The sequence below is a fragment of the Centroberyx affinis genome, unplaced genomic scaffold (genome assembly GCF_046629955.1).
Source record: "Centroberyx affinis isolate AG114_WGS23_722 - 3 ecotype Tasmania unplaced genomic scaffold, CSIRO-AGI_Caff_v1 ptg005161l_1, whole genome shotgun sequence".
NCBI lineage: Eukaryota > Metazoa > Chordata > Actinopteri > Beryciformes > Berycidae > Centroberyx > Centroberyx affinis.
Window position 1 is genome coordinate 2,936 of NW_027282562.1, and position 23,270 is coordinate 26,205.

General features: G+C 41.3%; 2 protein-coding genes across 2 annotated transcripts; both read left to right on the forward strand.

Moving 5' to 3' along the window:
• Window positions 1-1,417: 1,417 nt before the first annotated feature.
• LOC139666844 (uncharacterized) lies at window positions 1,418-7,419 on the forward strand (the record flags this gene model as incomplete). Its single annotated transcript, XM_071546179.1, has 6 exons — window positions 1,418-1,524; window positions 1,770-1,882; window positions 2,098-2,209; window positions 2,876-3,016; window positions 5,876-5,969; window positions 6,139-7,419. Coding segments are annotated over 6 exons (699 nt in total), but the record flags the coding sequence as incomplete, so codon positions are not given.
• An 8,681-nt stretch (window positions 7,420-16,100) lies between these two features.
• Window positions 16,101-22,073, forward strand: LOC139666843 (E3 ubiquitin-protein ligase TRIM47-like; the record flags this gene model as incomplete). The annotated part of the gene is made up of 5 exons (XM_071546178.1): window positions 16,101-16,340; window positions 19,780-19,921; window positions 20,178-20,463; window positions 20,986-21,242; window positions 21,969-22,073. Coding segments are annotated over exons 2-5 (789 nt in total), but the record flags the coding sequence as incomplete, so codon positions are not given.
• Between the last annotated feature and the right edge of the window lie 1,197 nt (window positions 22,074-23,270).

Genomic DNA, 23,270 nt, shown 5'->3' on the forward strand with positions numbered 1-23,270 from the left:
GTTGGCATGGTTTATCCACAGCTGATTATGTAATAGCATTGCTGTATGTCCCACACACTCACCCAAACACACACACACACACACACACACACACACACACAAACACACACAGATACGCATGCACAAGCACTTGCAGCTTGAGGTGTACTTGTTCTCTCTCTTGTTTATTATTCTTCGTTTTTATTATCTCTTGTGTTAACTTGTCCTTTATTCTCTGCAGAGCATTTTGTGATGAACCTGTTTTTTTAAAAGCACTTCAGTAATGAATTTGATTGGGCTTGACATGATTGATACCTTTATGAGCAATAATGTGGTGTAAATAGTGTCTGTGCCAAAAATGCTTTTAAATATAGCTAAGAGTAGCATGTGTATCATAGCGTCAGTACCATCATCACCACCACCACAACACCAGTGTTACGTAATTTAATGTCTGTGCCAGGAATTCTTTTACAAGTAGCTTAAGGCAAAGATACATAGCCAGCATTTTTAGGCTTTACAGATTGGACATTATCCAATGATTATGACAAGCAGTTTTTGAAGACGTCATTTCAAAATTCTAGCTGAAATTCATAATTCAGCATTTCTACAATATAGAGGATTATTCTGTGAAAACATTAACCTTTGGTAAACTAAGGCCTGATTTGCCGACTATCCTTTAAAAAGTACCATGATTTGTTTTGATTTTGCTATCATTTTGTGAGGATAGGTGTTGACATATTCAAATGGTGGAGATCTCATTGTGGAACAAAAGACTTCAATTTCTCAATGTTTTCTGTAACAAAGACTTAGGTTGGGTTACTGGGAACAAGAGTACATCCGCGTTGCTGAAAGGGAATATTGGTGCCTAGTCAACCTACGTTTGGCTCAATAATGCTGAGGATGTGTGGAATGGCCGATGTGATGTGATGTGGTGTTATGTGTGTGCCGGTGCCAGGAATGGGTGTTTTGTTGTTTTTGGTTGTGCTGGTTGACTGACTGGTTGACAGACTGACTTCCCTGTTCCTTCTTTTCTTTTGTCTCAATGTGTTCACAGTATGCCGGGATACTTAGTCCCTCTTCCTAACAGTAGAACTCTCTGTCCCTTTGTTTTCCTGTAAGCCTGTCTGTCTTCTCACATTTTGACACATTTTGTATCTCACATTTGGTATTTCTCTATATTAATCTGTCTGTTTGCTCACATTTGGATTTTTTTTTTTTTTTTTTTGCTATATCTTTTGTCTATCTTTTTTACTTTCTACCAATCTGTCTGAGTCTCACACTCCATCATTCTGTGACATCCTTCAAACCTCCTTTGTTAAAGCTTTAAAGTTTTAAACCTTTGTTAAAACTGCTTTTGTATGTTTTAATAAATTTACTCTCCAAAATCCTCCATTGCCTTGTTTGTTCTATGAACCCGTCTTGTCTCTCACCTGCACAGGTGAACATCGTCAACATCGGTACCGTGGCAACAGAGATCCAGTCAGATATGGTGGACAACGTCCTGGCAACGGGAGCCACGGCAACGCTGCTAGCTCCTGATGGAGTGTGAGTAGCGATTGACACTAAAAATACAGTTGAATGAATACACCAAAATCATCCATGTGTCCCTAGACTATGCTGAGTGATAGTAGGCGACTTTATATGCAGTTTGTATGCAGTTTAAATATGCAAGACATCCTTTCTCTACCTCCTTCTCCCTCTGCCTCTCTCCGTTGTATAACTAGGAAACTTCTACTTTTTTAATCAGTTAGTCAGTATATTGATTTTTCCATCTCTTTCTCTCTCTGCAGGTATTTTCCCTATGAGGACGACAGTAATCACAAGCTGGTCAGAGAGATCGGGAATGTGACAGAAGGGCTGGAGATCACCTTCCAGTTCGCTGTCAAACCAGAGAGTGTGGAGGGTAAGGACACACACACACACACACACACACACACACACACACACACTGTTGTTGTTGTTACAGTATTATAGTAATTGAACGGATTATGCCCTTTGGTTGTGGTATAATGTAATTTGTGCCTCATTTGATTTATAGAATATGCTTCATGAATAATTTTTGATTTGATTTGTGTGTGTGTGTGTGTGTGTGTGTGTGTGTGTGTGTGTGTGTAACAGGTTTTCTCCAGAGGGACAGACTTCCTTTCCAGCTCCAACTGAGCTTCAAGACCAGAGACCAACAGAGAGTCACACGCATCATTACTGAACAACGACAAGTTACCATCAGCAGGTACACACACTGTGTGCGTGTGTGTGTGTGTGTGTGTGTGTGTGTGAGAGAGAGAGAGAGAGAGAGAGAGAGGTGTGGGCAGCGTAAACAATAACTTCTTGCAAAAGTGCAACTCATGGTTGAGCAGTGATTAGTCAACATCGACCAAAACAATTTTTCCCCGTGGAATATTCCAGTCTGGACGTCACCACTTGCAAGCAAATTACCTGAGAATTACACAAAGAAATCTATTTATTTCTCTATTTCCACTTCCTTTTCCTCCTCCTTCTCATTTTCACTCCCTCCTCCTTTTGTTGTTTTCTCGTCTGTCTCACTCCCTATTTGACTCGCTCTTCTTCTCAAATTCAAATTAGCTTTATTGGCATGACAAGTATTATCATATTGCCAAAGCATCAAATTGTGTAATGATTTAAAAAAAATAAAAAATACAAAAAATGCAGTAGTAAAAATAGCCTAACAATAATAAAGAACATCCAACATGGAAAACAAACAAACATTAAAAGAGAGAGACAGACTCCCCCCCCCCCCCCCCCCCCCCCCCTCTCTCTCTCTCTCTCTCAGTCTAACATGGTCTATAACAGTAAATGGCAATTTCTAATCATGAAAAACAATTCATTTGCCTGTCTCTTGTCTTTTTTCCCCGCCTCTATCTTCCTCCCTCTCCAGTCGTGTCTGGGCTGCTAGTCTGAACATGGCGGTGCTGGGCGTCCACTGTGCCCAGCTGTGTGCCAGGCTAACTATGGAGGGCCAGGTGCAGGAGGCACAGAGGCAGCTGAAAGCACAGCAGGACCTGCTCAAAGACATCAGGTATGAGATGTTGAGCACTTTCGCCTCTCGGTTTGAGCTAAATTAGACATTTACCAAGAGGGACGCACAATGGCTGCACAGAAATGGCCGGTAATGGTAGCTGAAGTGTATTGTGATGCATTATAAACAGATTAGAAGCCCATTAGAAGCATAGATTAACTTTTCTTACAATATAATCATCATAGAAATGTCAGAAAATTACCCTATAATTTCATGTAGCTGTCGTGTGTGTGTGTGTGTGTGAGTGTTTCAGGTGCAATAGGGTGGTGACAGCATTGTGTGTGTAAAGGATCGAGGTGTGTGTGGATATATTTCATCTTCTTGCGTTTTCGTTTTGGTGGGGCGATGATAGGATGGTGTGTGTGTGTGTGTGTGTGTGTGTGTGTGTGTGTGTTGATGACAACATTCTTCCAGACAGTTTATTAAATGCCCGACCAGAGAGGAGAACACTCTGGATCACTGTTACACCACAGTAAGCAGTGCCTATCACGCCGTTCCCCGCGCTGCACTGGGACACTCTGACCACGTCATGATCCACCTGATTCCTGCTTACAGGCAGAAATTAAAGCTCTGCAAACCTGTGGTGAGGACATCAAAAAAGTGGACCAGTGAAGCTGTGGAAGATCTTCAGGCGTGCTTGGACTGCACTGACTGGGAGGTTTTCAGGACTGCTACCAACAGTCTGGACGAGTACACAGAGGCTGTGACATCATACATCAGCTTCTGTGAGGACAGTTGTGTACCATCACGCACTACGGTGAGGTACAACAACGACAAACCCTGGTTCACAGCCAAACTCAGACAGCTAAGGTCAGAGAAGGAAGAGGCGTTTAGGAGTGGGGACAGAGTCAGGTTTATAGAGTCAAAGTACAGGTTTAGCAAGGCGGTGAGAGAAGCTAAACGACTGTACTCTGAGAAACTCCAACACCAGTTCTCAGCCAACGACTCTGCTTCTGTCTGGAAAGGGCTCAGACAGATCACCAACTACAAACCTAGAGCCCCCCACTCTGCTAACGACTTGCGCCTGGCCAACAACCTGAATGAGTTCTACTGCCGCTTTGAAAGACAATGGGACAGTCCTGACACCTCTCCACAGCTGCCCACCCCAGAGCCCCCCTCCCCCCCCACCACAGTGACGACTTTCTCCATCCTGGACAGGGACGTTAACAGGCTTTTCAAGAGACAGAACCCCCGCAAAGCAGCCGGGCCAGACTCTGTCTCTCCATCCACCCTGAAGCACTGTGCCGATCAGCTGTCACCGGTGTTCACAGACATTTTCAACACCTCACTGGAGACATGCCACGTTCCAGCCTGCTTCAAGACCTCCACCATCATCCCTGTCCCCAAAAAGCCAAGGACCACAGGACTTAATGACTACAGACCCGTCGCCCTGACCTCTGTGGTGATGAAGTCTTTTGAACGCCTTGTGCTGTCACACCTCAAAAACTTCACTGACCCCATCCTGGACCCCCTGCAGTTCGCCTACAGAGCCAACAGGTCTGTAGACGACGCAATAAACATGGCCCTCCACTTCATCCTCCAGCACCTGGACTCCTCAGGAACCTACGCCAGGATCCTGTTTGTGGACTTCAGCTCTGCCTTTAACACTATCATCCCGGCTCTGCTACAGGACAAGCTCTCCCAGCTGAGTGTGCCTGACTCCACCTGCAGGTGGATCACAGACTTTCTGTCGGACAGAAAGCAGCACGTGAAGCTGGGAAAACATGTCTCTGACTCCCGGACCATCAGCACCGGTTCCCCCCAAGGCTGTGTTCTTTCCCCTCTACTCTTCTCCCTGTACACCAACAGCTGCACCTCTAGTCACCAGTCTGTCAAGCTCCTGAAGTTCGCGGACGACACCACCCTCATTGGGCTCATCTCTGGTGGGGATGAGTCAGCCTACAGGCAGGAGATCGACCGCCTGGTGTCCTGGTGCGCACTGAACAACCTGGAGCTCAACGCTGTGAAGACAGTGGAGATGGTTGTGGACTACAGGAAGAACCCAGCCCCACTCACCCCCATCACCCTGAGAGACTCCCCCGTCGACACTGTGGAGTCCTTCCGCTTCCTGGGCTCCATCATCACCCAGGACCTCAAGTGGGAGCTGAACATCAGCTCCCTCACCAAAAAAGCGCAGCAGAGGATGTACTTTCTGCGGCAGCTGAGGAAGTTCAACCTGCCGAAGACGATGATGGTGCACTTCTACACCTCCATCATTGAGTCCATCCTCACCTCCTCCATCACCATCTGGTACGCTGCTGCCACTGCCAAGGACAAGGGCAGACTGCAGCGTATCATTCGCTCTGCTGAGAAGGTGATTGGCTGCAATCTGCCTTCCCTCCAGGACCTGTACGCCTCCAGGACCCTGAGGCGAGCAAGAAAGATTGTGGCCGACCCCTCTCACCCTGGACACAAACTTTTTGAAACGCTCCCCTCTGGCAGGAGGCTGCGGTCCATCAGGACCAAAACCTCACGCCACAAGAACAGTTTCTTCCCGTCTGCAGCTGGCCTCATCAACAAGGCCCGGGACCCCCACTGACACAGTCCCTTATCCCCCCCCCCCCATACCTTTGCACATTCTTTGAAAAATTTTTGCACATACCTGTACAAACTGTACATTTCATTCACTATTGCACATATATATTTGTACATATTTTTATTTCTTATTTCTTATTATATTTTTTATTATATTTTTAATTGTATTATTATTATTTTTATTTTATTTTATTATGTTTATGTTTATTGTATGCACCTCCATGCCAAAGCAAATTCCTTGTACTGTGAAAACTTACTTGGCAATAAACGTTATTCTGATTCTGATTCTGATTCTGATTCTGATTCTCTGCCCCCCCACACCAGGAAGCAGAGGCCTATCCATAAGGAGGAGAGTATCTATGGCAACTGGATGGACACCATGACGACCATCTGCAACGACCTCACCACAGAATCCCTGGTAATCAATCAGCTGATCAGTCCATGGGGAAACTGATCGACCTTTTGGTCTTGCAAACATATTCTCTCTCTCTCTCTCTCTCCCTCACACACACACATGCATATTGTGTCATCATTTGTTTGAAAAACTTCCCTTCAGACAGACACATGTCTTCCTTCCCCCCCTGCAGATGCTCTCTGACGAGGCGGCTAAGGTGGTGTACCAGATGAAGAGAGCCAGCAGTGTCAACAGCAACAACAACAACGCAGTTCAGAGCCAGAAGCCGATCAGGAAGAAGCAGGCGCTCATGGAAGGAATGTAAAGAATAATAGGCGTTCGTCTATATGGAGACTTCAGGCATTTTGTTCTCATTGAGAAGAGAACACAGCCGACAGTACAGAGGCTTTGCAGTGGCGAAATCACACATTTCTTAGCACCTATGTATGGAGCCGTCATGGAGGTCCATTGGAGAACTGGCTGTAGGCGAATAATGTCTAAATATGCAGGCTAGAAAAAGAGAGAGATATGAAAAACATGTTGTGGTGTGGCTGTAGATCCATTCAGTAATGTAATAAGTAAAAGTGAATAGTCTGATAAGGTAAATTTGTTTCCGAATTTAGGTTACTGTGACACAGTAAACTGGATTGTTTAGCTCTTGCCCTTTGGTCCTAGTCTCTATTTCAAAGCAGTACAAGTTGTAGCTTGAGCAGAATCAGCTCAGCTAACCTGAACTAACTCTTGGTTTTGGGCTTTGTTAGCTAGCTAACTAGCCAGCAGGCTCATTTAGCAAAGAAAATAATGTTAATGTTCGATTCAACTGCTAGCCACTAATTCTAGTTTCTACTAGATATGTTAGCTAGTGTGCAAATCAGATGAGTTTACAACAAGACAGTGATGGTTAGCTGACCAGATAGCCTACTATACAAGCTGACATTATCTAAACACAAAATCAGTCAGATGGATCAGTGATGAAATGATCAGTTCCCAGTCAAAAACAGCACAGAAAGTTGCACATTTAGAAACACAATGTGCTTTTCTCAGTCATTGTTGCCTAAGAGCTGAGGACCTCCAATATGGCCGCCAGAGGGTAGGCCTACATTTGCTGAGTCTCACTTCAGAAGTGTGTGAACTCCTCTCTCCACCCTGAGAGGCAGCCTCCATGTGAAGTATTATGTCCGTCCTGTGGAGGGAAACTCGCACAGAACGAAAGTTAACGAGAACGAGGAGCTGAACAGCATCGCACCTTTGCCGCTTCGTCTTCTGTTGCCATGGAGAACAATAATGCTGTTCTGTTGCTCCAGGTTACAGAGGAGACGGCAGTTCATTTATGTTAGAGTTAGATTTTTATAGGCTAGAGAAAAATGTCTTTTGTTTGAATGATTTGGGATATCAAAACTTTGAGAGAATCTTTGCTATTTATCAATCCAGCCATGTGTCTGTGTATGTCAACAATTTGAATAAAATGTACTTTAAGAGTAGAGATTAAAATAACTAAGATTTGTAGATTGTTTCTCTCCTGTTGTTTTTTATTTCTTTTTTTTGCCTTTACTTACTTTTCATCGCTTTGGTTGAATTGTTTTTTTCTATTTTCTGTTTTCCTGTCATGCGCTTTTGCCTGGATTTTACTGTGCTGTCCTTCTGCTTGTGCTTTATTACCTCTGTTTTATGCACTTGTCTTTGTAAAGCACACACACGCACACACACACACACACACACACACACACACACCTTTGATGAACTCTTCTTCAGCAACACCCTGCATCACTTTTGTACATGACACATTCCCATCTGGGAGCTTTGATGACGCGTAGCTTAATGTAAAATCAAGAATTCAATCTCATATTAAGAAAGAAAAAACAATGAAGGATAGAGAGGAGTTAGGGTTGCAGTGAAATGGAAAGCTTGTCCAAAATCTTTTATGCTACTAAAGGAGAATTGTGGTGTGATATCGATGTGACCGACTTCCCTCCCAGGGTATTGTGGGAAAAAACTTGGGAGGAGAGTGGCAGTTTGGGTTAGGCACAGGAACCCACAATCTGGAGTTTTATAGTGTTGAATATTCATGATTATGCTAATACAGATAGAATATAATAAAGCTATTGGTAAAACAAAACTGAACAACCAATGATAATTATAGTTGTAGCACTTAAAGGAGCGTAATAAGAGGTGACCCCCTTCTTCTAGAACAGTGATTCTCAATGTTTTTCATATTATCAAGGACCCCTAATTTAGTCCACATTAGAGCCATGGACCCCCATTTGATGAGATTTTGTTTGTTGAATATTTTGTATTGTTAGATATGATTTTGTCCAGAATTCCATGACTGTCTGTGTTGTAGGAAGAGAGATAACAGAGAAACTATGATCAAAACAGTCATTCTTCTACATTCTCAGTTAAATAATGGTGAAGTTTAACAATTCATCAATTTGCTTCGGACCTCCTGAAACCCCCTCAAGGACCCCTGGTGGTCCCTGGACCCCACGTTGAGAACCACTGATCTAGAAGACAACAAGTTATTATTATAATGTCAAGGCCACATGGTCAATGTTATCTATGAGATTTGGATGTTTGCACATTCCAAGCTCACATTTCTGAGAGAAACACCCAAGATGTTACTTCAGAGTTTAATCTTATAATGGTGAAGCAGATTCAGTATTCATGAGTTTTTTCGGCACGTTTAAGGTGTAAATATGGGTCAAAAGTAACTGAGCGCATATAGGAATGTTGCTTAGTAGAGGTACTTTTCCATGTCTTCCTCAGCAGTAGAAAACAGGTTTGGAGAGCTCGGCCTCTCTCTCAGCTGTAGGCTGGAAGCAGATTAGTGGAATATGAGAATCTCTCTCCTTTGAAACTTTGAACTCCAGATCTCAGCAGAAACTGGTGTTGGTTCTCCACCCCTGAACAGTGGTGGAAAAAGTACTCAAATCCTGTACTACATGCAACACCTTAATGGAAAAATACTTCATTAAAAGTAAAGGTTCTGCATTCAAAAGTTTACTTAAGTGTAAGTATTAGCAGTAAAATGTACTTAAGTGTCAAAAGTAAAAGTCGTCATTCTTTCAGAGTGTTAAATTATTGAAGCATGAACCTGTCAGAAGTATTTTAATGTTGTCGGTCTAACTGCTCCATATACTGTTGGGGAGTTTAAACTCTAACAATGCAACATATTTTATGAGCTTATCATATGTTTTGCATGTAAAACCTTATTCTGCAAAGTAACTAGTAACCGTAGCTGTCAGATAAATGTAGTGGAGGAAAAAGTACAATACTGCCCTCTGAAATGTAGTGGAGGAAAAGTAGAAAGTCTCACAAAATGGAAAGTACTTGAGTACTTAGTTACTTCCCACCTCCGCCCCTGAAGCAGTGCCGTTGTTATCAGAATGTGTTGCAAAACAAATTTGCGCAAAGCTGACAAACTGTTATAAACGACAATTAAATATGACTTCGGATAAAAGCATCTGGGAAATAATTAAATTGTTAAGTAACACAGTCAAACGCTTTGGATGAAAAGGTCACAAAAGTAATCAGTACTGAGCTATATGTGTGTGTGTGTGTGTGTGTGTGTGTGTGTGTGTGTATTTGCTTTTCCCAGGGAGTAGCTTAGCACAAACCAATTAATCACTTTATCATGTCCATCAATATGTTGCAGATATTTCTTATCTCTGTTTTTTTTTTTTCAGTTTTGTTTTTACTATTAGTGACTTCTGAGATTGTTTCCAACATGCAGAACATTTCTAATCACCGTGAGACTGGGCCAAACTGCTGATAATGAAAACATTTAAAATGCCTAAAACACAAGCTCTTATCCGGAGCAACTTAGAATAAGTGCAATAGTAGAATAAACTCCCTAAACCAACATTACATTACAAACCAGCGGTAGAGAGTTGAAGGGTCAGAGCCACAGTGTCCAGATAATAGACGGAGCAAATATTCCTTTATCCCAAGAATGATGAATGGTGTTTGATGAGAGAAGTGCTTGGTAGAAAAGTTGTCTCCTGTTTCTGTGGTGTGAAGCAGATTAGATGAGTGAACAAGTGAAGAGTCTCTTTGCAAAGTGACATATCCAACATTTGAAAACAGGAATATATTATAGTAATGGCATTTCGATGGTGTTTTGCTTCCATAATTCATAGTGTATTCCCGGTTGAGACAGGATGTTGTGGTGGGACATAACGCAGGGAGGGACTGCAGATGGTGGAAGGAGTGAAAGGCTGGTGGGAAAAATCACTTGCAACATTTGTTTATTGTTGTTTATTGGTATGTAAATTTTATTGAGTAGGCTTTAAGGAGCTAATGGAACACGTCTTCCCTTTATTAGAGCTGATCGTTTGTTTACTTCTTTTTATTTTACAGCACTTTGTGAAGAAAACTGTGATACGAATTGTTAACCAACAAGAATTTGGTCCATGTCTTTTTGTCTTCAGTATGAGTCAACGAGCTACCGAACCCCAAACCTCCCAGTATCGAGGTGGATACTCACTCACTCACCACCAAGCCACTGGTTTGGTTTGTAATTAGGAAAAACAACTAGCTGTACTTGTGTTGTGTTAAGATCAGTTAACAGAGAGGAGGTAGCTGCACCCTCTGTGACCTAATTCACATTTCACCTACTTATATCCTGTTCCTCCATATTCAGCAGTATTTCCAGCTAGGAAACTGTCACTAAACATGTAAAATAAAAAATATATACAGTACTGTGCAAAAGTCTTAGGCACATGTAAAAGAAAAAAAAGTAAAGGGAAGATGCTTTCAAAAATAATTAAATGAAAAGTTTTTAAATATCAAAAAATGTACTATAAAGAGCAGTCTACTGACACACTAATGCAGAAACAAAATGAATAAACATCTAAGACAATTTATACAAAAACTCTTGGGTGCCTAAGACTTTTGCACAGTACTGTATATATATATTTTAGCACACATTTTCAACAGTTAATAGCTGGATATTGATACAGTCAGTCATGTAAGTATTGGGTCAGTTTGCTAGTGTAATTGTTTTAACACAGTTTAACATTATTTAATATAAAAACCTAAAATCAAATGCTGGTATTCTGTCTTTTATATTGTTGATAAGTCAATAGCAAAAACGTACTAGCTTTAACTCACTGTCCCACTTGTTGACAATGATTCATACCCAAAGAATTGTTTGATTAATAATCTGCATGTTAGTAATTCTGTAAACCTGCTATGGTGAATATCTGTTTGGCATATTTCGTAATTGCAGACGTAATGTTGTCTGGTGCCATGAAGCCATGATGATGAAATAATGAAATAAACAGGACTGGCCCTCTAAAATGCTTACTCATATTTATTGACCGTAATAACAATCTGTTGACCTTAATTCATCACTCACTGGAATTCATTAGTGAGTCAATCAGTGAGTCAAACACACACACAATGACACACACACACACACAGACAGTCACAAACATGAACACACACACTCATACTTTCAGGGCAAGTGTCTAGACCAGTTTCTCAAATCTAGGTGTGTGTGTGTGTGTGTTTCTGTTTGTGTTTTATTGCATCCATGTGTGTATGTTTGTATGTTTACATGTGCTTATGTGTGTGTGTGTGTATATATGTTTTAATAGCGTGTTTTTCTGTGTCTTTGTGTGTGACTGCATGGGATCTTGTATGTTAGAGTGTATATTTGCGGGTGTGACTGTGTGTGTCTTCTTCATGTGCAAATATGCATCATATCGGGTGTGTTTTTAGGACTGTGACCTGACTCTGTGACCTAGAAATATTTCTTTCAACACTGTGTATAAATAAGACGCTGGTTTGGTTTTTATTGTGCCAGCAGCCATATGGGACATGAGTCAGGAAGGCAGGGAACAGCGGCTAGAGTCACAGGTGTAGGAAATAAACTAGAACACTGTGTCCTTTGCCCTGAATATCATAGTGGAGTATTCAGTAAAGGATCTTCATGTGATCAGGACATGATCACAAGAAGTCATGCAGCTGTCATGAGTGCATGTGTGACTTCCACATGATATTAGAAGTTTAGCCCTCAGACCAAGGTTATTATAGTTGTGCATTTTTCATTAATTTTTTATTGTTATTTCGTTTTGACTTTTTGTTTTCAATTTCAGTTTAGCTTTAATTAGTTTTTAAAGCGGGTTTGCTAGTTTAGTTTAGTTTTTATTTTTTGAAAATGCTTAGTTTTAGTTTAGTTTTTATTTGTTTCAGTGTTAGTTTTAGTCTTTTTTATAATATGGGGTATTTGTCAGGGGTGAGATCAAAAAATTAAAAATACTAGGCTTATGTATGAAATAAATTAACAAAGACGAAAACTAAAGACATTTTCTCTATAATTTATGTTAGTTAGTTTTGTAAACACACAATACAGTTTCAGTTAGTTATCGTTTTTTTTGTAAAGCCTCGTTTTTATTTTTATTTCAGTTAACGAAAATGTTTTTTCACACCTAGTTTTCGATAGTTTGTTAGTTTTCGTTAACGATAAAAACCTTGCCTCAGACTAGTGTTCATTGTTAGAGACAATCATGTAAGAATAGACTTAATGTTAGTGTGTATTGTAGAACTGGTTTTGACTAGTTTACTCTTGAAAACGGTTAGCCAATCGGAACAGAGGGGTCGTTAATATTAATGAGCCTTAAAGACACGGCGACAGAAACAGCCTGTTCTTGGTAAGGCTCAGAGAGATGCTGGAAAATGAACGTGTAAAAATGGATTGAGAGTGTTTTTGGTTCATGACACCACACACACAGCTTTGAATGGACCTCAAGACACAAAATATAACACTGGAAAGTGGAGAATATGGGACCTTTAAAATACCTGTGACATATTATTGGTTGTTTTTTATGTTTGCCTAATTGGTACGCCATGAAGAATCCAATGAAAATACAAAAATTTCCTTGAAGTAAAAGCAATGGGATTTTGATTAGATAGATAGATGATAGATTTTTGGCATTTTTTATTAAAGAGTGAATAATAATAGTGAATAAATGGAGAATTAGTTAACAAGGTGAAAAAGTCATTTTAATTTAATACTGAATTTCTGCCCTTCTCACTGTAAGCCGTCCTGGATAAGAATGCCAGCTAACTGGCTAAAATGTAAATGGAGGTTCAAGACTCTGGTGCGACGTCTCCTGTGCTGTAAAACAACAGTGAGACGACAGTGTGGAATGTACAAGAGTTAAGCCGCTGCTGGTACCGCTGATCAATAGATAATAAAGTGAAGGAAAATTACCTGTAGGCCTGTCTTCTATGTAAATGGAGGTCAAATCACACACAGCGGTAGGCATTAAAGAAGTCGCCCATCATGCATTTCTCCTGCTTCAATTCCGGATTAGTAGGGGAGACCAGGGATGGTTGTAACATGGGGTTAGTTCTAAAAACACCAGTTCCACCAATTAGGCTTTAACTGATTTAAGATTTAAGTTTAATCAACTGAGATTTAAGTTAATTTCGTTCAAAAGACAGCCCATGCACACACGCACACACACACACACACACACACATGCACGCTGACTGATGACATGTTGTTCTTTAATGTCACAGCTCTATTTTTCATTAGAGCTGTTCTAATGCAAATTCCATAGTGTGGGCTTGTTTTTCCCCTCTTGTTGTTACAACTTACCCCAGCAAGTGTTACAACTTACCCCGTTACAGGGGTAGGTTGTAACAATGGAAGTCCTTGTATTTGTTTCTGCTGACAACTGAGTAGAAAGCAAAACCTGATGTTTCCAAACAATTGCCTTTGTGGGCGGAGCCAAAGAGCAGGAGCAATCAGTTAAAGGCCATATTTACATCCAATAGTCTTCCTGAGGATTGTCCCAAGAAAAGGAAACACCAGACCCCCAAGGACAGATGCTGCCTTCACTTAGTGTCGGGAAGATTGTAATTACAAGTTAAGCGCACATAAACGACCCAACAAAATGATAAATACAGCTGGGAAAGTCTGACTTTCCTATGATACCGAAGTTTCCGAGACGTGGCATTTAGGGAAAATGGGAATGTCTCGAGGGGGAAAAGGCAGAGAGCATGGAAGCGATGTCGGCAAATGATGATAAATGTAATGTATTCCACTGTTATATGTTATTGTTGTTTCTTTCTCTCTGTCTAAAACAACTTTCAGCATGTGAAGTAATTAAAACATCAATCGTATGCCTATTGCAAATTTTCTTCTCTTCATTCTGCTGCTGCAACACAAAGTAGCTCTGTGCTGCTTGATTTTTAAAATGAAACAACAGCAACCTTAAAAAAAAAAACATTTCTACATGGTCCATTTTGTCATTATTTCTGACCAATAGCACCTGAATGCACGACAAGCCGTATTTACAACTCGGACGTCTGAGCTTACATGGAGTGCTTGAAGGCAACAACGTTGAGGGAGATGTTCTGCTGCGAAGCCCAGCAAAGGTGCATTCTGTTCGGGTACAAACTGTCGGAAAGTCCCCTTATCTCTCTGGAGGTAGCGGATCATTTGGAAAAAGGAATGACAGACATTAAAATGCGAGATGTGACAGGCAGAGAGACACGCACACACACACACACACACACACATACACATACACACAAAAAAAAATACAGGAAAGGAAAGGAAAGGACAATCACAGCATATGTGCACAAAAGGCGCAAACGCATGAATGGACACGCACAAACACAGAAACACACTCAACAAGAAACACAGGTTGGACACACATGCACATAGACACACACACACACTACACACAAAAGACGGAAGGAAGCCGACACTTTCACACACAAACATGCAGTTGACAGCAATCACGTTTCCCACAGCTCTAACAGACAGACAGATAATGGGAGCTACTTTTATTCTTCATACCATCAGAGGGCCTTGGTCATGGAGCACAGTCAGAAACCATGGCACAGTTCCTGCCATGTCATAACAACGCATAGGCATTAATCATTAGCTGTGTTACCATGACGATGAAGGAAATAATTAGAGGCAGCAGCAGGATGTTGTAGTGAGAAACGATGGACATTTCAGCTACGAAGGCTAAAAAGCCTCGTTCTCAAGCCAAAAAAAGCAAATGACAAAGCAGATTTGTTATTCCAGTGTTTAGCTTGGTGATATATTAGCTCTTCACTGGATGTTTCTGTTGGATCTCTGCTCTAATTAGCTAGCTTACTGCTCTCTACTGCTACGTTTGTGTCAACTACAGGCCACCGTAGCTGAAGGGGATGGAGGGGGTTGTGTTAGAGACTTATGTAGTAGGAGATAGAGAAGTTTTATAGATGTTGCGATTCCCAAAAGTCACCAATAGGCGTCAATAAAAGTCATAGATTACTTAATGCACATTTAATAATCATAGTGTATTTGCATATCAGCAATGTTGAAACGTTACATTTAATTTTACAACGTCCACTGTGGTTGAAACCACAGTGCAACTTGATCTTTATTCTCTTTATTCTCTTTTAATGCATTTTAATTCTTTATTTATTCTCTCTTCTTATATACTTTATCTCTTTTAATTTTTTATTTTTATTTATCTCATCCCGTATTTCTTATCTAATGTCTTATATACCTTGTGTAAAGCACTTTGAATTGCCTTTGTGTGCGAAATGTGCTGTATAAATAAACTTGCCTCGCCTTGAAAGTAATGAAGATGCTGATATAGAGTAAGATGCCAAAAGTGCAATGAAATAATTTTGGTTCTCAAATCATCAGGACTCATAATCGCAACTAATAATCAGAATCACAATATCTTTACAAAGTAATGGTGATGATAATTGCAGCCACAGTCATACAGGCCGATGGAATTTCATTGTTAAAAACTTTAAAGCACCTGATACATTGTTCCCATGTGCTGAGGAAACTAAAGTTGACTCTGCCTGAAGCAAGATAGACAAGAAACAAAAATGGTTTGAGTTTTGAGTAAAAATAGGGTGAGCAGCTGTGACTGTTTGACCTGCTTTGTGTGTGTGTGTGTGTGTGTGTGTGTGTGTTTGTGTGTGTGTGTGTGTGTGTGTGTGTGTGTCGGTATCGGACGTCCCCCACCCACCCCCTTAAGCAAAACCAGTCCTACCACATTAACTGGGCTGGCAGACAGACAGACAGGTGAGTGGGCGTGGTGCAACTAGCCACAGGTGGAGAGGAAAATCACAAGCACGCTAGCCCTCACACACACTCACACACACATATATATATATATTTCACTGAGCGAGGAGCACACACACACTTGGTAAGCGAGGGTGTGAGTGTTTGGGAGATACTTGGCAAGAGGGCGAATCTCAAAGGATCAAGAAAGAAGGCAGACAGAAAGAGGGATTTATAGCTGTGCATCCCTGGAGCGTTTTCCACCTAAAAGATTTTTTTTTTTACAGGAAATTGAAACACACACCTGAAGGAGTTCAGCTGGACACTGAAACATCTGAACACCCGAGTCTCACCTGGACCAGCAGGTAAGGTGCCGGCCAAGTCCTGGTTCTACTCTCCCATTTCGGAATGGAATCGAACCTGACACGCGTATCCAGAGGAACTTAAAAAGAGAGAAAGCTAAAATTACCTAAAATCGTCACCATTACAAATAGGAGAAGAGCGCAAGAGGGCAAAAACAGCGTGATGACAGTAACAGATATTCCTTTGTCCCTAGAATAACGATAATATTTGATGGAGAAGTGATGGGTAAAAAATACAGTAAGAGCCAGGAAGAAAAAGTGGATTTTTAAAAATGTAATAAGGCAGGAGAAGTGTTAGGAGCAAGTAGAAGAGGAAAATATGAGAGAGAAGGATGTGATTCAGATTATTTGTTAGAGAGAAAAAGGGCAGTTATGAATTTCAGACACCAATTACACGATAGGCTCATTAATCCAGAACAAGTTTGTGTATTTTGTGTAAGAAAACGACACTGTTGACTCCAAGGTTGAGGCCAGTTTGCGTTCAAGTTTCAGTCCAAAATCAGATCCACATTGTGACAAAGTTGACACCTACTCAGACAGAACAGTTGCTGACATTATATTAAAGCACAGTATGGGTGTTTATTAACGTCGCAGGAACACCTTTGCTTAGAGAATAGATGTTTTTGTGGATATAATCATCTGTTTTTGAGTTGGTGACTAATGGATTAGGCTGGGGACACACTAGAGGAACACTGGGCCGTCCCATCCGGACAATGCAGACAAAATAATCTGTGAAATCTGTCATTATGTGATGAAATGCATTTTCAAAGGATTTTGAAAAGTCCCTGAAACCCTTGTGTCCTCAGCCTCACTTACTACCAAGGTAGAAGCTGTTCCTCCCTGCAGGTGTCCACAAGAAACATTAACAGCATTTACAGATATATAGAATAAAATTAATATTATGAATTGAACATTATATAATCATATATTAAGATCACATACAGATTAGGTTAAAATAATTCAGAAAAGATGAAAAGATTGTTAAAAGAATACCAATGAGAAGAAGAATACACACAAAAAAGAGAAGAAATATGCGTAACAAAACATGCCAGGTGAATAAAAACATAACCTAGTGATACCTAATGACATATAATGATACTTAAATATGAAACTGAATATTTGAATTTGTGTTTAAAGCTAAATTTATGATATTCGACTATTAGACTGTAGAGTTTAATAGCAGGTTGTCAAACTATAAAATACGACCGCAACATCTTTCATCACAGAGGAACGCCTGCTGAACCCAAATACCTACAGGAGTCTGTTTGTGTAGACAGATATGTGATCGTGACACTCTGATGTTGTGTGATGAGCAGTGTGTGTGTGTGTGTGTGTGTGTGTGTGTGCTGTGTGTGTGTTTATGTGTGTGAGCGATAATGTCAGTTTTGTAGGACAGAATCTTGCCCCACTTCATTCCGGAACAAACACAGTCTTCTGACCTCCTTAATCTGATTTACAATAACAAGAGATGTGTGCGTGTGTGTGTGTGTGTGTGTGTGTGTGTGTGTGTTATATAAGGTGTCCATTTTTTTCACATTACTAACCTTTCCTCCATTAAGCTCTTTCTACTTCGCTCGCCCTTTCTCCCCTTTCTTTCTCTCCCCCTTTTCTTCCTTTTTCTGTCGTTCTCACACTCCAACATCAGCTTTTAAAAAGTTTATTGATGTAAATCCTACCACTTTGAATCCCTTAGATAGAAAAGGAATAGTAAAATTCACTGTGATCTTTCCCTTTTCATTCTTCCCCCCTCTCTCTCTCTCTCTCTCTCTCTCTCTCTCTCTCATTCACTCTTTGCCGTTCAAAACATCAGCAGCTGTACTTAAAAATCCTCCAACTGTTCACTTCCCTTGTCTGAGAAAGCCTTAACTTGTATCAAGTTGTAGTAGTGGCTGTAAGTTAGTTGAAACACTGAAAAGTGTTTCCATTTGGATGTGGTTTTCTGTGGTCTGTAGCAAGGCTCCAATTCTTTCAACTGTTATTAAAGTAATTTAAGGCATTAAGCCTCTCTCAGAAGTCACCATAAATGATTCTAAAATTGTCTACATTTTTTAAAGCTGCACTGGGAAACCAGAGGTAGCTGTTGGAAATGTGTATTGCATTCAGTACCCAGAAATCAGTAAACATCACACAGCTCGCTCATGTTTCCCAACCCAGCCGGTCTGATACTTTATACCAAAGAAACCAAAGAGACGAGAGAGGAGAAGATCTAACGCTGGTGAGTCCAGCTTTCTCTGGACGGAGCGGATTTCATTTTAAATTGAATTAGTGGAGATGAGACGCTCTTCTCTGTTGCAGCCCCACTTTGTGATTCAGCCTGATAAGACAGGTGTATTTTAATGGTAATGTTTCGGGCAGAGGAAGGTCCTAACACTGCGAGGGTTAGGGGCTCAATTCCCTCTGCAGCTCAGTGGATAGAGCGCCGCACAAATGCTGTCAGGGGTGCAGGTTCCAACTCATCTGGAGCCACCCAAACTGAAATGATATGAAGTTACGGTTCTGTAATGCACTTTGGATTGGAAAAAGTTTCCGTTACTGATTGAATAGTTGAATGAATATGTATGCGTGAGTAACACAATAGCATAGTAGGTGACGACATACTCCCAGTCACTGAGACTGACTGTGTGAAAAGAGAGGGAAAGTGTCGGCTAACTCTGATTGGTTCTCTGAAAAACAAAAAGAGGGAGAGTGTTTGCCAACTCTGACTGGGTAAAGAGAAAGCATGAATGAAACTAGAGAGGTGTTGGTATTAGGTAGTCTAGTCTTCCTGATTGAACTTGCTCATAAACTTCATTGCTAAACTGATCTACAGCCACACCACAACAAGCTTTTTCAGATAGCTCTCTTTTAGACTGCGATAGATCTTTTAGATTTAGTCTACAAAGCTGTATTCTGTCTCTCTCTCTCTTTCTCTCTCTCTCTCTCTCTCTCTCTCTCTCTCTCTCTCTCTCCCTCTCCCTCTCATGTGACAGTAGCATGAATAAGACATGCCATTTTCATGTGTTTGTCATGTGAGAAGGTTGGCAAACAGTTCTGTTTAGTTAGATAAAGTTAAAGTTAGGGTAAAGTTTCAGTCATGGTTTAATAAAAATTTTCATTGAAAATTAAATCTTCACTGACAATAGAAAACTTCACGAGTTGGGAATTTAATCCAGGTTGTTGGCGTTGAATGTATATTTCATTTAATTATTTTATGTTAAACTTATTTTTTTTCACTTTTTGTGCATGGTGCACATTATTTGCATTTTAAGACATTGTGCTCATTTCACAATCATGAGACCAGGCTGACCAAAAATGTCACCAAAATAAAGAAACCAAGATCTTGAGGATTACCACTTCAAAAATATGGCCCAAGCTCTGTCAGAGACTTAGAGAGATGAATATTTCATGTGTATCTCTCCCTCTCTCTCCCTCTCTCCCTCTCTCTCTCTCTCTCTCTACACAGGATGTCCTTGTGCGGTAGTTTCCTGTCTGATGAGCAGTTCCAGTGCTCCATCTGTCTGGACGTGTTCACCAACCCGTCCTCCACACCGTGCGGCCACAGCTACTGCATGGCCTGCATCAGCCGATACTGGGACGGGTCTAAGGTGTGTGTGTGTGTGTGTGTGTGTGTGTGTGTGTGTGTGTGTGTGTGTGTGTCCCTTTATTGACTAGCATGGTATGCAAGTGCTCACTGATTAAAGACGTTCCCTCCTTACTTTCGTCTTTACATCCTTCTTCCTCACATCTTCACTCTTCTACTTACTGCTTTCCTTCCCTCTGTTCTTTCCCTCCTCCTTTCCTTCCCTCCCTCCTTCCCCTTTCCTCTCCTCCCCCATCATCTTTCCCTCTTTTCTGTCCCAGGTATGCCAGTGTCCTCTGTGTAAGAAAACCTTCCAGAAGCGACCGGACCTCCAGATCAACCGGACGCTGAGGGAGATCACCGAACAGTTCAAATCCATGAGGGGAGGAGGAGGAGGAGGAGTAGGGAGGGAGAAGAGAGGGGGGAGAGGAGGAGGAGGATGGATAGGAGGAGGAGGAGGAGGAGGTGGAGGAGGAGAAGGAGGCATGCCGGAGGATTTGTTTGACGAGTTGAGGAAGAAGCTGCCGCGGCCTCTGCCGAAGTTGCCGGTGATGCTGAACGGTCACGGTAGGCTTGTGTGATGTGAATTAGGTTTAAGTCTAAGTCTAGATACTAGGGTTAGACTGATATATCAGGCTGATATCGGCCTTTTATTAAATATCGGATATCAGCCAGTCATGTCGTCCATCTCCAATATGACAGAGGTTCTAACCACATGCACTAAACCTAAATCTAAATCTAAATTATTGTGTGTGTTAACGTTTTAAGATAGTTAATAACTTCAGCTAAATTCAAACAGTGCATAATGAATTTTACTTAGTTTACAGTTAGAATTCTGAGTTAAAATCAGAATTCTCAGATTAAATTCAGAATTGTCAGAATCTCAGAATTCTGACTTTATTCTCAGAATTATCAGATTAATCTCAGAAATCAAATCTTTTTTTTTTGTGGCCCTAATAGTTTACAGTTTTTCAAATGTTCAATATCTAGTGGAATACAGGGAGAGACTCTCCTTTCTGAGAGAGATATCTACAGCACTCTCCTGCATGGTTGTTCTCATACTAACTCCTGTATCTTCTGTCTTGGAAGGTGATCCTGTCCTGACGTCGTTTTCACCTCTGACCCCTGCCGTCACAGTCCCTCTGGCGTCCTCGGTACCGAACGAGAGTCCGATCGCCGCCCTGGCCCAACTCCAGACCCAACTCCAGGCCCAGAACCACACGCCCGGACCTCCTGCGCCGCCCCTGTCTTACTCCCGCTCCAGCGGCCGGAGACGGTTCACCGTGAGCGGGGCGGCGAACAGCCAGACCCTGCCTCTCTGTGAGATCCACCGCAGGGGGATACTGGTAGGACACTTTCACCCCAAAACAAATCAAAACACACGTCCTTACTGTCACCAGAGCTTTATTCTGGAACTTTTCTTTCTAAGGAGGAATGTAACTGATCGGTGATCATAAGGCATCACAACCACAAATATAAACAAAAATCAATGTCACGCTAAGAAAAATATTAATTTATGCTTTTTGAATTAAAATACACAATTTAACTAAGATCACTTTGATACAATTTTAACTTATATTTTGAACTGATATAATAAAGATTCATGTCAAACTAAAAACATGGGTAAACTCCTCCACTACATCCCTGAATAAAAAGGATAAAAATAATTTAATTAGTCTTGGTTTCAATGGAGAATTTTAGTGTCCCATGATGGTCTAAATGCTGTTTCAGAGAATTTTTCAAAAAATCTGGGGTTAAAAGTGAATGCTTGTAATTTGGGGGATTTTTGGCATGAAAATGGTGACATTAAAACATGTCGGCACAAGATTTCGGCTAACAATCCAAAGATATTGGTATCGATATCTGCCTTGAAAAAAACATGGTTGTCAAACCCTAGTAGAAATAGCAGATGATTTGGTATTCCTCTTGAAAGTAAAGGATAAGTATGCTTCTGTCGCCACTGGAAGATTTTTAAATGTTTCTAGGAACCCAAACACCCCAAACACCTGAAAGTTTCATGCTTTCATGGTAAGGAAACAACTGACATTGCAGCACCTTGTCGCTGATTTCAGGTTTACTGCAGGACTGATCGAGTGTGTATCTGTCCCGAGTGTGAAGCCCTGGACCATCAGGATCACGACACGGTGACTGTCGAGGCAGAATGGATGGAAAACAAGGTAGGAAAGCAAGAGGGAGGGATGGGAAGGGTGGAGGGAAGAAGATATGGATTGAAAGACAGGAGTGAGAGGAAGGAGAGAGATGGATTGGGGGGGGACAGGGAACGATGGAGAGGTTAAAGCTGCGTTCACACCAAGCATGTTATTCAAACTCTGCAGCGTTTACTGCTTTAGTTCAGTTTGTTTGTCCAGGTGAGAACAATGGATCAACACAAGGCTTTATGGGTAGAAGCAGACAGATGTTGACATCTGATAGGCAGCAGTTCCTCATGCTTGGAAAGCCTAGCATAACACAATGACGCAAAGGCAGACCGCAGTCTGGACTGATGCCCATATTCAGCTATTTCTTCTGTGTTCTTATACGGTAACTGGAATGAACACCAGAGAAGAGCGCAGACAAGTCCATCACGGTTAGCTAAAGTTACAGGAATTTCAGTAAACAAGCTGCTTGTGAGTCCATGTGACTTTTGTTTACAAGCCTTGGTTCGCTTCTAATCAGGCAACGTGCCCCTTGGTGGAAATGATGGAAGAGCAATCGGTTCTGGACCAACAGAAACAGCATCAAATCCAAGATCGATCCAAGACCCAAATCAAGTCGATATCTTTTTTCCTTGGAGAGAACAAACGTCTCGCATCTTTACATTTTAAGATGGACGGTGAGGTTGAGGTTCTGCACTCAACTAAAACACACAGGAGTTCATTTCCCAGCTGTTTCATGTCTCTGTATTACAGACTGTAGCACTGGTTGGACGTACTGCGTCATGCTTGCAATGAATCTTGGGCTTTCCCATTCATTCTCAATGGTCAAGTCACCATCCGATGCATCCTCGGTTGGTTTCTTTTGTTTTGGAATCATACTTTGGCCATTAGATATGACATCAAACACTTCATGAAGGATGCATGTTGAAGCAGACTGGATAGAAAACTAAGTAGAGAAGTGGGAGAGGGGGTGGGAGGAAACGATGGAAGAACGGAAAGACTGATGGAAGAGATTAGGAGAAGTAAAGGAGAGAGAGAGAGAGGTAACAAGGTAGGAAGGATGGAGAGAGGGAAGAAAGGAGGGAGAGAAGGACAGAATGAAAACAAAGAGAGGATGAGGGATGGAGGGAGGAAGGAAGTTGTAATGGATGGAAGCAAAATAGATGGAGAAAGACATAGGAGGGTAAAATGAATATGAGAGAGAGAATAGGAAGATTA